The following is a 13013-nucleotide window of genomic DNA, read 5'->3' on the forward strand; positions in this document are numbered from 1 at the left end:
AAGATTAAGTGCAGGGCTGGCAACCCTTTAAAAATAACGCCAGCATCTGCCGAGGCGTCAGTTGGCACCTGCCTCTCCGCCTCTGCCCCCGATTCCAACCACACAATTGGTCGGGTCCTGCACCTCAAGGCCCATAATTGGCTGGCCACTACTGGATTGCATGTGGCCAGCACCACCTCCCCCCCCCCCCCGCCCCCCGGACGTACCATGCACCCATTTCCAGTCCCAACGGCAGGGCTGGCGTCTGCACTACAAAATCCAGCCCAGAGTGTCATTGTGCATCAAAGGGACCATCGTTATGTCAGGATAACCTCTGCCATGCATAGCTCTGACTGCTAAACTGATCACTGAATGAGACACTCAAAGCTGTCCTTGGTGGTAGTGCCATGATGCCGCATGGTAGCAGCGAAATCGATAAAGAGATTGAATGTTGAAAGATGGAAGACTGATGATGTTCAAGCAGAACTCTGAGAAAACCATGGAAACCCTTTTGAACTCCAGAATGCCTCAGAATAACACTGATGTTGATGTGCAATGGATGGAAATCTGGAATCTGCTATATCAGGCAACCAAGCAGACTAAAATAGAAGCAAAAAGCTGCGGATGCTGGAAATCTGAAATGACAACGGAAAGACTCAAAACGTCAACTGCTTCTCTCTCCACAGATGCTGCCAGCCCTGCTGAGTATTTCCAGCACCTTCTGTTTTCATAACAGAGCAGACTAATTGGATTCATATCTAGAGGGCACCAAGAATGGTTCAAGAAAAATGATAAATCCACCCAACTTCCGCTTGATAGAGAAAGGAAAGCACATCAAAATTTACTTGCTGACTTTTGGAAACTTGTCCACAAAATACAGATCAAACCAAATGTAACGCCAATGGTGGGAAGCTAAGGCAGCAGGGTTGCAGAAGTATGCTGACAGGTCTCACATGAGAAAGTTGTACAAAGAATTGAAGGCTGCCTATGGTCCACAGCAAAATGTGAGAATGCCAGTGAAAAGCAGAGATAGTGAATCACTGAAAATAATTTGCTGACAATGAGTTCTACTCTGAGAAGCTGCTCAGCACTGAGTTGGCTGTTGCTGAGAAAGCCTTGGACCACATTTCACAAGAGGTCGATGATGACATCTTGAATGCTGCACCAACCATTTGGGAAATGGAGGCAGGCACGAGGTCAATAAAGAATGGCAAAGCACTAGACCATATGGCTTTTATACAGAGATTTACAAGATTGGATGTAGAGCTCTGACTGAACATCTGTATAAGCTGTTCTGTCTAATATGGAGATTGCAGAATCTAAAGGGTGTACTCATCATCAAGATATAAGACAGGAGAGAAATGTGACCGCAGTAACTATCAGGGCATCTCACTTCTACCTAGAGTTTGCAACATTTCAAGTTGGATTCTTCTTAATTGCCTGCTTCTGAATATAGTGGACAGGAGGCCACTTCTGGAATTGCAATGCATTTTCAAGGCTAGCTAAGGGACAATGGATAATATATTTCTTGTTAGCCAAATTCAGGAGAAGTACAGGGAGTACTTTATATGGCATTTGTTGACTTGACCAAAGCTTTCAAAGCCATCAGTCAGCCTGGACTTCGGACACTTATGAGGAAATTTGGTTGCCTGGGGTTCTTGTCAATTCTTAAAAAAGCTCCATGTTGGGATGCATGGTAGAGTATGTATCTTTGGTATAAAACAGAAAGTGCTGGAAATACTCAGTAGGTCTGGCAGCATCTGTGGAGAGAGAAGCAGAGCTAACATTTCAGGTCTCTGACCTTTCATCAAGCACGAGGAACAGCACTTAATTTTCTGATTAGGCAGTCTGCAGCCTTCCAGACTAAACATTGAGTTCAATAATTTCAGAGCATGACTGGCCCTTTTTATTATTATTTTATTTTGTTTTTATCTTTTTTTTTGACCGTGTGTCTGCCTTAAACTGGGTTTTTCGTGTTTGTGCTTTTGGCTAAGGCTGTTCATTATTCTGTCATTTACACTCTCTCTGCAATAATGCTTTGTCTTTCACCACACCATTAGTAAACTCTTTACAACATTTGTAACCTTTGCCAGTTCTGATCAAAGGTTACAGACCTGAACCGTTAACGCTGCTTCTCTCTCCACAGATGCTGCCAGACCTGCTGAGTATTTCCAGCACTTTCTGTTTTTATTTCAGATTTCCAGCATCCACAGTATTTTGGGTTTATTTTATGTATTTTTGGCACTCTGCTCAAATCATTCCCTATTTTGAATGGTGTAAAGTAAGTAACCAAGCAGAATTCCAGAACATTTACTTATCGTCACATTTCCCACTACTGAGCTCTAGCTTGCTGCCCTCCACACACAGACAACATTGAAGTTTCAAATTCCAACCCTATCCCTGGTGCCAGAGCTTCGGCAAACTTTCCTTCACAACTTCGGGAGTCATGGCTGGCTGATGGATACGGGAATATGACAAAACTCTCATTTTGCACCAGGTAAGGTAGCACTTTAATTTGAAATCCTGCTCTACCACTCTAGCAAATCTGGATGCCAGGAATTCCACAGTCTTCTTGATGCTGAACATTGTTAAGATTAATAACAGGAAATATGCCAGCTGACGTATTCTTGTCATTAACTTTTCATTTGATCTACCTGTCCAAACTTTCTACTCCTGTCCATAATTGCCTGAAAATAGCTATTAATTTTGAGTAAACTGTTGCCTGAAAGTAATGATGTAGAATGATAAAAAAAAAATGCAATTACCAACAAGGAACACTCCTGCAGCTAGGATAACCATAACCTTTGAAAGATCTTGCAAGGATATCTGGAGCAGAGTGGAAACTATTGGTGCTTGTGACAAATCTACCCTTCCAGGCACCATTAATAAGCCCAGCTGGGTCATCAATCATGAACAATACCCTGAAGTATATCCCAAGTATGATAAAAACTTTCTCACCGAGGTATCTTCACTGCTTTCCTCCCTTAACGTCTGTACTGAGCAACTTCTCATCCTTAGTGATTTCAACCTCCATCTCAAATCATCACGCTCTCTTTCCTCTGAGTTCACTGCCCTCTTATTCTCTCTAAATCTCTCCCTCCATGCCATCTTCCCAACCCATATGCACAGCCACCCACTTTACCTTGCCATCTCACGAGCCTTGCTAGTCCCATCTTATCAATCACAGATAAAGTCATCTCTGATCACTTCCTTGTATCCCGCTCCACCCACGTCCCACTTCCTTTGGGGAGATGGTAGGACAATGGTAATGTCACCGGACTAATAATTCAGAAGCCCACACTAATGTCCTGGGAACATAGGTTCAAATCCCTCCACAGTAGCTGATGAAATTTAAATTCAGTTAATTAATGGAAATCTGGAATTGAAGGTTAGTCTCATGAAACTATCATTGACCATCATAAAAGCCCATTTGGAAGGAAATCTGCCATCTTGCCTGGTCAGGCCTACATGTGATGCACAGCAATGTGGTTGACTCTTAACTGCCCTCTAAAATGGCCTAGCGAGCTACTCAGTTCAAGGGCAATTCGGGATGGGCAACAAATTCTGGCCTTGCCTGTGACACCCAAATCCCCCAAAAGAAATAACCCTAACTAATTCTATATCCACCCTTGGAAAAACTATCCCCCAATTCACATACAACTGCACTTCCAAAATCCTAACTGTCCAGCTTTTGACCTCCTGTTCACCACAACATTTTTGCAGCTACTGATTTGCTCAACCACACCCTCAGCTCCACTTTGATGACTTAGTTCCTAATAAAACCATTACTCTCTCTCATCTTTGTCCTTCACCCAGTAAAGCCCTCATCTCTGCTCACTTAAGTCCAAGGAATGCAGACTTGAAAGAATATGGCGAACAAGTGATTTACCCCATCCACTGCCAGATATGGCTGGACCAAATAAAACAATATTGGGTTTCTGATGAAATGTTATCGACCTGAAACGTTAAATCTGTTTCTCTCTCCACCGATGCTGCCAGACCTGCTGAGTATTTCCAGCACTTTCTGTTTTAAAATACTATCGGATGCTGCTGTCATCTGCTAAAACTGTTCACTATCCCAGGATCATCCTGGAATGCAAAGATAACCCCCAGTGTCTTTTCTCTACTGCAAACCGTCTTCTTAAACCCCTTTCCCCTGTCTCCTCCACCCTCATCTGCAGCAATAAGTATGAGAAGCTCATGGACTTCTTTGTCACTAAGATCGAGACCATCTGATCGGCTGCCTCTGCCAAATCCCTCCTTTCTACCAGCCCATCGGGACAAACTTCCTCGAAAGTTTCCACCTGCCCTAGCCTTGAACTTGCAACTTTCTCTAGTTTTCTCCTATCTCCCCTCATGCTCTCCCTGACCTCATCTTGTCCACAACACTTACCTCCTGCTCCCTTAACCTTATTCCTACTAAACTGCTGATCATCCAACTTCCCTTCCTGGTCCCCATGTTGGTTGATATTGTAAATGGTTCTCTCTCTTCAGGTGTTGTCCCTCTCTCCTTCAAATCTGCTGTCATCACCTCAAAAAATCAACCCTGACCCCAACATCCTTGTAAGCTACCACCCTATCCCTAATCGCCCTTCCTTCACCAAAGTCCTTGAATGGGTTGTGGCCTTGCAAATCCCTGCCCATCTTTCCCAGAATTCCAGGCTTGAATCCTTCCAATCAGGTTTCTACTCCTGCCACAGTATTGAAACAGCTCTTATCAAAGTCACAAACGACATTCTTGTGACAGTGACAAAGGTAAACATTCTCTCCTCATCCTTCTTGATCTCTCTGCAACCTATGACACGGTTGACCACACCATCCTCGGCCAATGCATCTCCAGGTTGTCCAGCTGGGTGGAACCACTCTCAACTGGTTCCCTTCTTATCTATCTAATCCAGAGTATCACTTGCAATGGCTTTCCTTCCTGCTCCCACACCATTATCTCTAGTGTCCACCAATGTTCTATCCTTGGCCCCATCCTATTTCTCATCTACATGCTGCCCCTTGGTGACATCACCTGAAAGTACAGCATTAGTTTTCATATGCTCAGCATAGTGGGGAAAGTCTTTGCTCGAGTCTATTTAAATAGGCTCCAGAAGCTGGCCGAGCACGTCTACCCTGAGGCACGGTGTGGCTTTCGTGCGGAGAGATCGACCATTGACATGCTGTTCTCCCTTCTTCAGCTACAGGAGAAATGCCGCGAACAACAGATGCCCCTCTACATTGCTTTCATTGATCTCACCAAAGCCTTTGACCTCGTCAGTAGACGTGGTCTCTTCAGACTACTAGAAAAGATCGAATGTCCACCAAAGCTACTAAGTATCATCACCTCATTCCATGACAATTCCAGTCCCAGAGGACTGGAGAATTGCTAATGTTGTCCCCTTGTTTAAGAAGGGTAGCAGGGAAAATCCAGGTAATTACAGACCGGTGAGCCTGACGTCAGTGGTAGGGAAGCTGCTGGAGAAGATACTGAGGGATAGGATCTATTCCCATTTGGAAGAAAATGGGCTTATCAGTGATAGGCAACATGGTTTTGTGCAGGGAAGGTCATGTCTTACCAACTTAATAGAATTCTTTGAGGAAGTGACAAAGTTGATTGATGAGGGAAGGGCTGTAGATGTCATATACATGGACTTCAGTAAGGCGTTTGATAAGGTTCCCCATGGTAGGCTGATGGAGAAAGTGAAGTCGCATGGGGTCCAGGGTGTACTAGCTAGATGGATAAAGAACTGGCTGGGCAACAGGAGACAGAGAGTAGCAGTGGAAGGGAGTTTCTCAAAATGGAGACGTGTGACCAGTGGTGTTCCACAGGGATCCGTGCTGGGACCACTGTTGTTTGTGATATACATAAATGATTTGGAGGAAAGTATAGGTGGTCTGATTAGCAAGTTTGCAGCCGACACTAAGATTGGTGGAGTAGCAGATAGTGAAGGGGACTGTCAGAGAATACAGCAGAATATAGATGGATTGGAGAGTTGGGCAGAGAAATGGCAGATGGAGTTCAATCAGGGCAAATGCGAGGTGATGCATTTTGGAAGATCCAATTCAAGAGTGGACTATACAGTAAATGAAAAAGTCCTGGGGAAAATTGATGTACAGAGAGAATTGGGTGTTCAGGTCCATTGTTCCCTGAAAGTGGCAACGCAGGTCAATAGAGTGGTCAAGAAGGCATACGGCATGCTTTCCTTCATCGGACGGGGTATTGAGTACAAGAGTTGGCAGGTCATGTTACAGTTGTATAAGACTTTGGTTTGGCCACATTTGGAATACTGCGTGCAGTTCTGGTCGCCACATTACCAAAAGGATGTAGATGCTTTGGAGAAGGTGCAGAGGAGGTTCACCAGGATGTTGCCTGGTATGGAGGGCGCTAGCTATGAAGAGAGGTTGAGTAGATTAGGATTATTTTCATTAGAAAGACGAAGGTTGAGGGGGGACCTGATTGAGGTGTACAAAATGATGAGAGGTATAGACAGGCTGGATAGCAAGAAGCTTTTTCCCAGAGTGGGGGATTCAATTACTAGGGGTCACGAGTTCAAAGTGAGAGGGGAAAAGTTTAGGGGGGATATGCGTGGTAAGTTCTTTACGCAGAGGGTGGTGGGTGCCTGGAACGCGTTGCCAGCGGAGGTGGTAGACGCGGGCATGATAGCGTCTTTTAAGATGTATCTAGACAGATACATGGATGGGTAGGAAGCAAGGAGATACAGACCCTTAGAAAATAGGAGACAGGTTTAGATAGAGGATCTGGATCGGCGCAGGCTTGGAGGGCCGAAGGGCCTGTTCCTGTGCTGTAATTTTCTTTGTTCTTTGTTCTAATATGAAAGGCACAATTCAGCATAGCGGCACCTCATCAGACCCCTTCCCTATCCTGAGTGGCGCGAAACAGGGCTGTGTTCTCGCACCCACACTGTTTGGGATTTTTTTTCTCCCTGCTGCTCTCACATGCGTTCAAGTCTTCAGAAGAAGGAATTTTCCTCCACACAAGATCAGGGGGCAGGTTGTTCAACCTTGCCCATCTAAGAGCGAAGACCAAAGTACGGAAAGTCCTCATCAGGGAACTCCTCTTTGCTGACAATGCTGCTTTAACATCTCACACTGGAGAGTGTCTGCAGAGTCTCATCGACAGGTTTGCGGCTGCCTGCAACGAATTTGGCCTAACCATCAGCCTCAAGAAAACGAACATCATGGGACAGGACGTCAGAAATGCTCCATCCATCAATATTGGCGACCACGCTCTGGAAATGGTTCAAGAGTTCACCTACCAAGGCTCAACTATCACCAGTAACCTTTCTCTCGATGCAGAAATCAACAAGCGCATGGGAAAGGCTTCCACTGCTATGTCCAGACTGGCCAAGAGAGTGTGGGAAAATGGCGCACTGACACGGAACACAAAAGTCCGAGTGTATCAAGCCTGTGTCCTCAGTACCTTGCTCTATGGCAGCGAGGCCTGGACAACGTATGTCAGCCAAGAGCGACGTCTCAATTCATTCCATCTTCGTTGCCTCCGGAGAATACTTGGCATCAGGTGGGAGGACCGTATCTCCAACACAGAAGTCCTCAAGGCGGCGGCGCATGAGATGGCTTGGCCATGCGAGCCGCACGGAAGATGGCAGGATCCCCAAAGACACATTGTACAGCGAGCTCGCCATGGGTATCAGACCCACCGGCTGTCCATGTCTCTGCTTTAAAGACGTCTGCAAACGCGACATGAAGTCCTGTGACATTGATCACAAGTCGTGGGAGTCAGTTGCCAGCGATTGCCAGAGCTGGTGGGCAGCCATAAAGGCGGGGCTAAAGTGTGGCGAGTTGAAGAGACTTAGCAGTTGGCAGGAAAAAAGACAGAAGCGCAAGGGGAGAGCCAACTGTGTAACAGCCCCGACAATAAATTTTTCTGCAGCACCTGTGGAAGAGTCTGTCACTCTAGAATTGGCCTTTATAGCCACTCCAGGCGCTGCTCCACAAACCACTGACCACCTCCAGGCGCTTACCCATTGTCTCTCGAGACAAGGAGGCCAAAGAATAATATGCATGCTGATAACACCCAGCTCTACCGCACCACCACTTCTCTTGATTCCTCCACTGTTGCCCAGCTATCAGCCGGTAGCTCAAAGCAGTTTCTATTCCAGCTTCACTGCTCCCCCCACTCCCGCCCTCATTCTTGTTCCATTCTCCACCAAAAGCTCCTCCTGCAACTCACTAACAATGCTTCTACACCACCATCCCCTCCCCACCCATACCCCCCTCACTACCACCCCAACATCAACCCTCGCAAAAAGCAAAGGAAGACACTAGCCAAGAGCTTAGGGAAGGTCCCTGACTTCCCCATGCCCCATTCTGCCTATTGACTCTACAACCAAAAACTCCTCATAGGAATCAAGATTATATTATCTTCTCCTGCAAGCAGATAGAGAATATGTTGGAATAAGAGATTCCATGAGCTTTGCCCCTTTTGGGAGCACATCTAGGAAAATGATGTGTGTGGAGAACATCATTCCCCATTCATTCATGGGCAGAAATTCTTGCAATGTGTGCTTGTGATTTCCCATGGTGCTTTCTCTATGAGCACCACTCCCTGATGAATCACACTTAAGGACTGTCAGAAGATATGTCAACTCAGACCAGCAGTCATTTTATATGAGTATGTGAACATGCAGCATTTAGTGTTTTATCTCCGCTTTCATCTAGGCTTCTCTGGCATTGCTCTTCACTGGAAGTGCAACCTTTAGCTGCAGAAAGGTCCACCCTTCTTTACAGGTTCTCTGGCAGCAATAGCTCCAAAGTTGCTTCATTTATCCTTCATTGCCTTACTGCAGTGATTTATCCCTCTGTTCTGAAGCACTATTAGGGATTGACAATAAATGCTGGCATAGCCAGTGACGCCCACATCCCCCAAATGAATAAATAAAAACTTGTAATATCTGCGGCCTCTAATTTGAAATTGCCTGACATGGTTCGCTGCTAGCTGATCAAGAGCGGTGTGTGTCAGGAATGTCATGCATTAATAAGCTGACCTTGCATTATAGCAGGATTTGAGCTCAGTGCACACAGCAACTGAAGCACAGCAATCTTAGAGCTACTGTGCCCATACCTGCATTATTAACTCCGTAGAAACATGAAATGAGAAAAGCAAACAAACAGCCCTAGAAGCCCCGCCTTTTTACAGTCAATGTATAATGTACTCTATCTTGGCCTCTCCCACCCACTCAGAATCTACCGGAGGAAAGTTCTCTATAAATGGTTATCAGTAGAGACTTGAGATACTGGGACTACTTCTACTGGATCAGATAAGGCTGAGGAGATTTAATAGAGGTCTTTAAAATTATGAAGGGATTTGACAGAATGATTTTGTCTTCAGGTTGGAGAGTCAGTGATGAGAAATCATCAACTTAAAATCATTAAGAGATTGAGGAAAGGGTTTTAAACAAATTTCTTTACACCAAGAGTTGTCTGAGAATGGAATGCTTCGTCACAAGGAGTAGCTGAGGCAGAGACCATTGCATCTTCTTTAAGGGAAAATTGGATAAATATTTGAAACAGAGAGAGATTTAGGGCTGTGTGAGAGAACAGGGAGTGGGATTAGTTTTGTATTGGTCCCCTTCTGTGCTGTTCAATTCACATCAAGGAGGTTTTCTGCAATAATTCTGTATTCAATAAATGAACAGTAATTTATTAGAAACAACTACTTTTTTCAAGTTTAACTAAGCATGAATAGAATAGCTAGTCACATCATGTTAAACCAGGGATTATTCCTGCCCTAGAAGACAAATATTTGTTCAAGGGTTTTGTAAAACTGGTTATCAGATACGATTAAAATTACAGTTTGCTTGTAACTGCTAGAGAACGTTAGTTTGTTTGAAGCATTTCGCAAATCTTTCATCAGTGACTCATTTAAATAGAATCATAGAATAGTAACAGCACAGAAGGAGGCCATTTGGCCATTGTGTCTGTGCTGACTTTCTGCAAGAGCAACTCAACTAGCCCCACTCCCACCACCCTTTCCCCATAGCCCTGAAAATGTTTTCTTTTCCAATAATTATCCAATTCCTTTTTGAAAGCCATAATTGAATCTGCCTCCACCACACTCTCAGGCAGTGCATTTCAGATCCTAACTACATGCTGCGTAAAAATGTTTTTCCTCATTTTGCTTTTGGTTCTTTTGCCATTCACCTTAAATCTGTGTCCTCTGGTTCTCGACCCTTCCGCCAATGGGAACAGTTTCTCCCTATCTACTCTGTCTAGATCCCTTATGATTTTGAACACTCTATCAAATCTCCTCTCAACCTTCTCTTCTCTAAGGAGAACAGCCCCAGCTTCTCCAATCTAGCCACGTAACTGAAGTCCTCAACCCTGGAACCATTCTCGTAAATCTTTTCTGCACCCTAAAGCCTTCCCATCCTTCCTAAAGTGTGGTGCCCAGAAGTGGACACAATACTCCAGTTGAGGCCGAACCAGTGTTTTATAACAGTACACCAAAACCTGTTTGCTTTTGTACGCTATATCTCCATTTATAAAGCCCAAGATTCCATATGCCTTATTAACCGCTTTTCTCAACCTGCACTGCCACTTCAACAATTTGTGCACATATACTGCCAGATCCCTCTGCTCCTGCACCCCCTTTAGAATTGCATCTTTTATTTTATATTGCCTCTCTTAATTCTTTTAGGCAAGATGTATCAATTCACACTTCTCTGCATTAAATTTCATCTGCCACATGGCTGTCCATTCCAGCAGACTGTTTGTGTTCTCCTGAAGTTTATCACAATCCTTCTCACAGTTCACAATATTTACAAGTTTTCTGTTATCTACAAATTTTGAAATAGATGCGAAAATTTAAGCTGTATTTTTAAAGAATTAAGGTATGTGATAATATTTTATAGTCCTTCAACTTATTTAAACAAAATGTGTTTCAGTTTGGATTGAATGAGATGGAATATAATCTGAGGAAGATGTCAGTGTAAAGTTTTGAGAGGAAAGCATAACATGTGATATTGCTGAAGAACTTCCAAAAATTTTCAACAGGTTAATTAATTTAATTGGTTACTAACACTTTTCTCACCTGTCATGTAGATTCACAGAACCATTTATCAGATAAATGTTATTTCAAAACCTACTCTCCCTTCACTGGTTGCTTTGTACCATTCCACACACAGTTTGACACAAATTTTCTTTCAATTTGAATTATAACTATCACAGCACCATAGGCAGATTAGGCATATTAAAGCATTCAACTCTCCTATACTCTAAATCATAGCAAAAATTAATAAACTTATTCACAAATGCTGGGACTTAAAAAGTACAAAAGCTGAGATCAAATTTTATGAGACAGCTTTCTTTTAAGAACAGATTGTTGCTAATCTGGAGGATTGAGAAAGTGATAGTCACATAAAATTATTGTAAACTTTAAGGAGACATTAGTGATTTTTCAGGTTTTAGTTATAAAAAAGAAAATAGTTGCTTCATTCCTTTCTAAAAATAAAAACTTGTTGATGGGCATATGAAAAACACAAACAAGTTCCACAATTGATTTCTACATTTGAAATTGTTTCTACGTTAATCTCCATTTGTAGTATCTTTTACTTTGTGACAAACAGTATCAAATAATATTTTTCAAAAGATCTATCAAATGGATGTACATAAAGTGCTTGACAGTGGTAATATATCAATCATAAAATGAAATACTTACCACAAGAATCAATGTTCCTAAACATTCAGCAAGACATTGTCTTAGCAATAGATTTCTTATTCTGAATGAATCTTCAATTTTTCTGATAATTGCCTTTTGCTTTCCCATTTTGAATTGAGAAATCAAGGTTTTGATGGATTAATGTTGGTGCAGCTTTTGATTCAGTGCAGTGTAAAATTACTGGAGCTCTGCTTTTGCCTTTTAATAGCCTCAAAGTCCCGTGGAAACCCTCAGGCATCACCAGACAAACACAGTTTTTAAAGAAAGACGGTTTGAAATTTACATAACAGAAAACCAAACTGTTTGACAAATAATATTCCTTTTACTAAACAGCATGTTCATACCACATTAGTGCAATTATATCTTTGCAAATTTCTAGTGTAACTGATAGACTTGAAAGTATTTGTTTTTATGGTCTATGGACTGAAATTGTTTAGTTTAGTTTAGAGATACAGCACTGAAACAGGCCCTTCGGCCCACCGAGTCTGTGCCGACCATCAACCACCCATTTTATACTAATCCTACACTAATCCCATATTCCTACCGCATCCCCACCTGTCCCTATATTTCCCTACCACCTACCTATACTAGGGGCAATTTATAATGGCCAATTTACCTATCAACCTGCAAGTCGTTTGGCTTGTGGAAGGAAACCGGAGCACCCGGAGAAAACCCACGCAGACACAGGGAGAACTTGCAAACTCCACACAGGCAGCACCCGGAATTGAACCCGGGTCGCTGGAGCTGTGAGGCTGCGGTGCTAACCACTGCGCCACTGTGCCGCCCTGTTTCCGAAATTGTAATTCCAAAGGAAGCAGATGATTTTTAACGATCCAATCACTGATGAACCTGTGTCATAAATTCATGTTGTACGTAGACTGGTTTACAAACTGTCACTAGAACACTAAAACAAAATAAACATTATTTCAGAACAGTCCCTTGAAAGAAATCTTTATGGTTATGAGGTACATAAAAATAATAGAAACACAGCATTGTGTAGCAGAACATTAGAAGTCCCGATGTTCCTATCATAGGCTTATATCTTCCATTTCCCTTGGACCAAGCTTAATTGCTCAGTTCTTTCTCTGTGACAATTTATGATCCAAAGATTAAAATTTTGCATAAAAAGTCCTGGAGGCAGTAAAAATTCAGGTTTCTGATTGGCTGTAATGGAGACAAATCAATCCGCCAGTCACCTTATCCCCAAGGAGGGGAAACAGAAAGTGCATTACGTTAGGCCATTTGCATTTCCCAGCACTAGGGTCACTGGTGTCTGCCACATGAGCATGTCATGAATCCATTTTCCCAATATAATGTGTGCTGTAAGGATAACTAATGAGGAATGCAAGAA

The 13013-nt window shown here is 43.1% G+C and overlaps 1 protein-coding gene across 1 annotated transcript in view; it reads right to left on the bottom strand.

The window, feature by feature from the left end:
* LOC137369905 (aquaporin-3-like) overlaps nt 1–11847 on the bottom strand; it is a 35546-nt gene extending 23699 nt beyond the window's left edge. The window contains exon 1 of the mRNA XM_068031622.1: nt 11663–11847. Coding sequence (XP_067887723.1) covers nt 11663–11770 — 108 coding nt within the window. The 5' untranslated portion in view covers nt 11771–11847. The remainder of the gene's footprint in view (nt 1–11662) is intronic.
* Between the last annotated feature and the right edge of the window lie 1166 nt (nt 11848–13013).

The sequence above is a fragment of the Heterodontus francisci genome, chromosome 1 (genome assembly GCF_036365525.1).
Source record: "Heterodontus francisci isolate sHetFra1 chromosome 1, sHetFra1.hap1, whole genome shotgun sequence".
Taxonomy (NCBI): Eukaryota; Metazoa; Chordata; class Chondrichthyes; order Heterodontiformes; family Heterodontidae; genus Heterodontus; species Heterodontus francisci.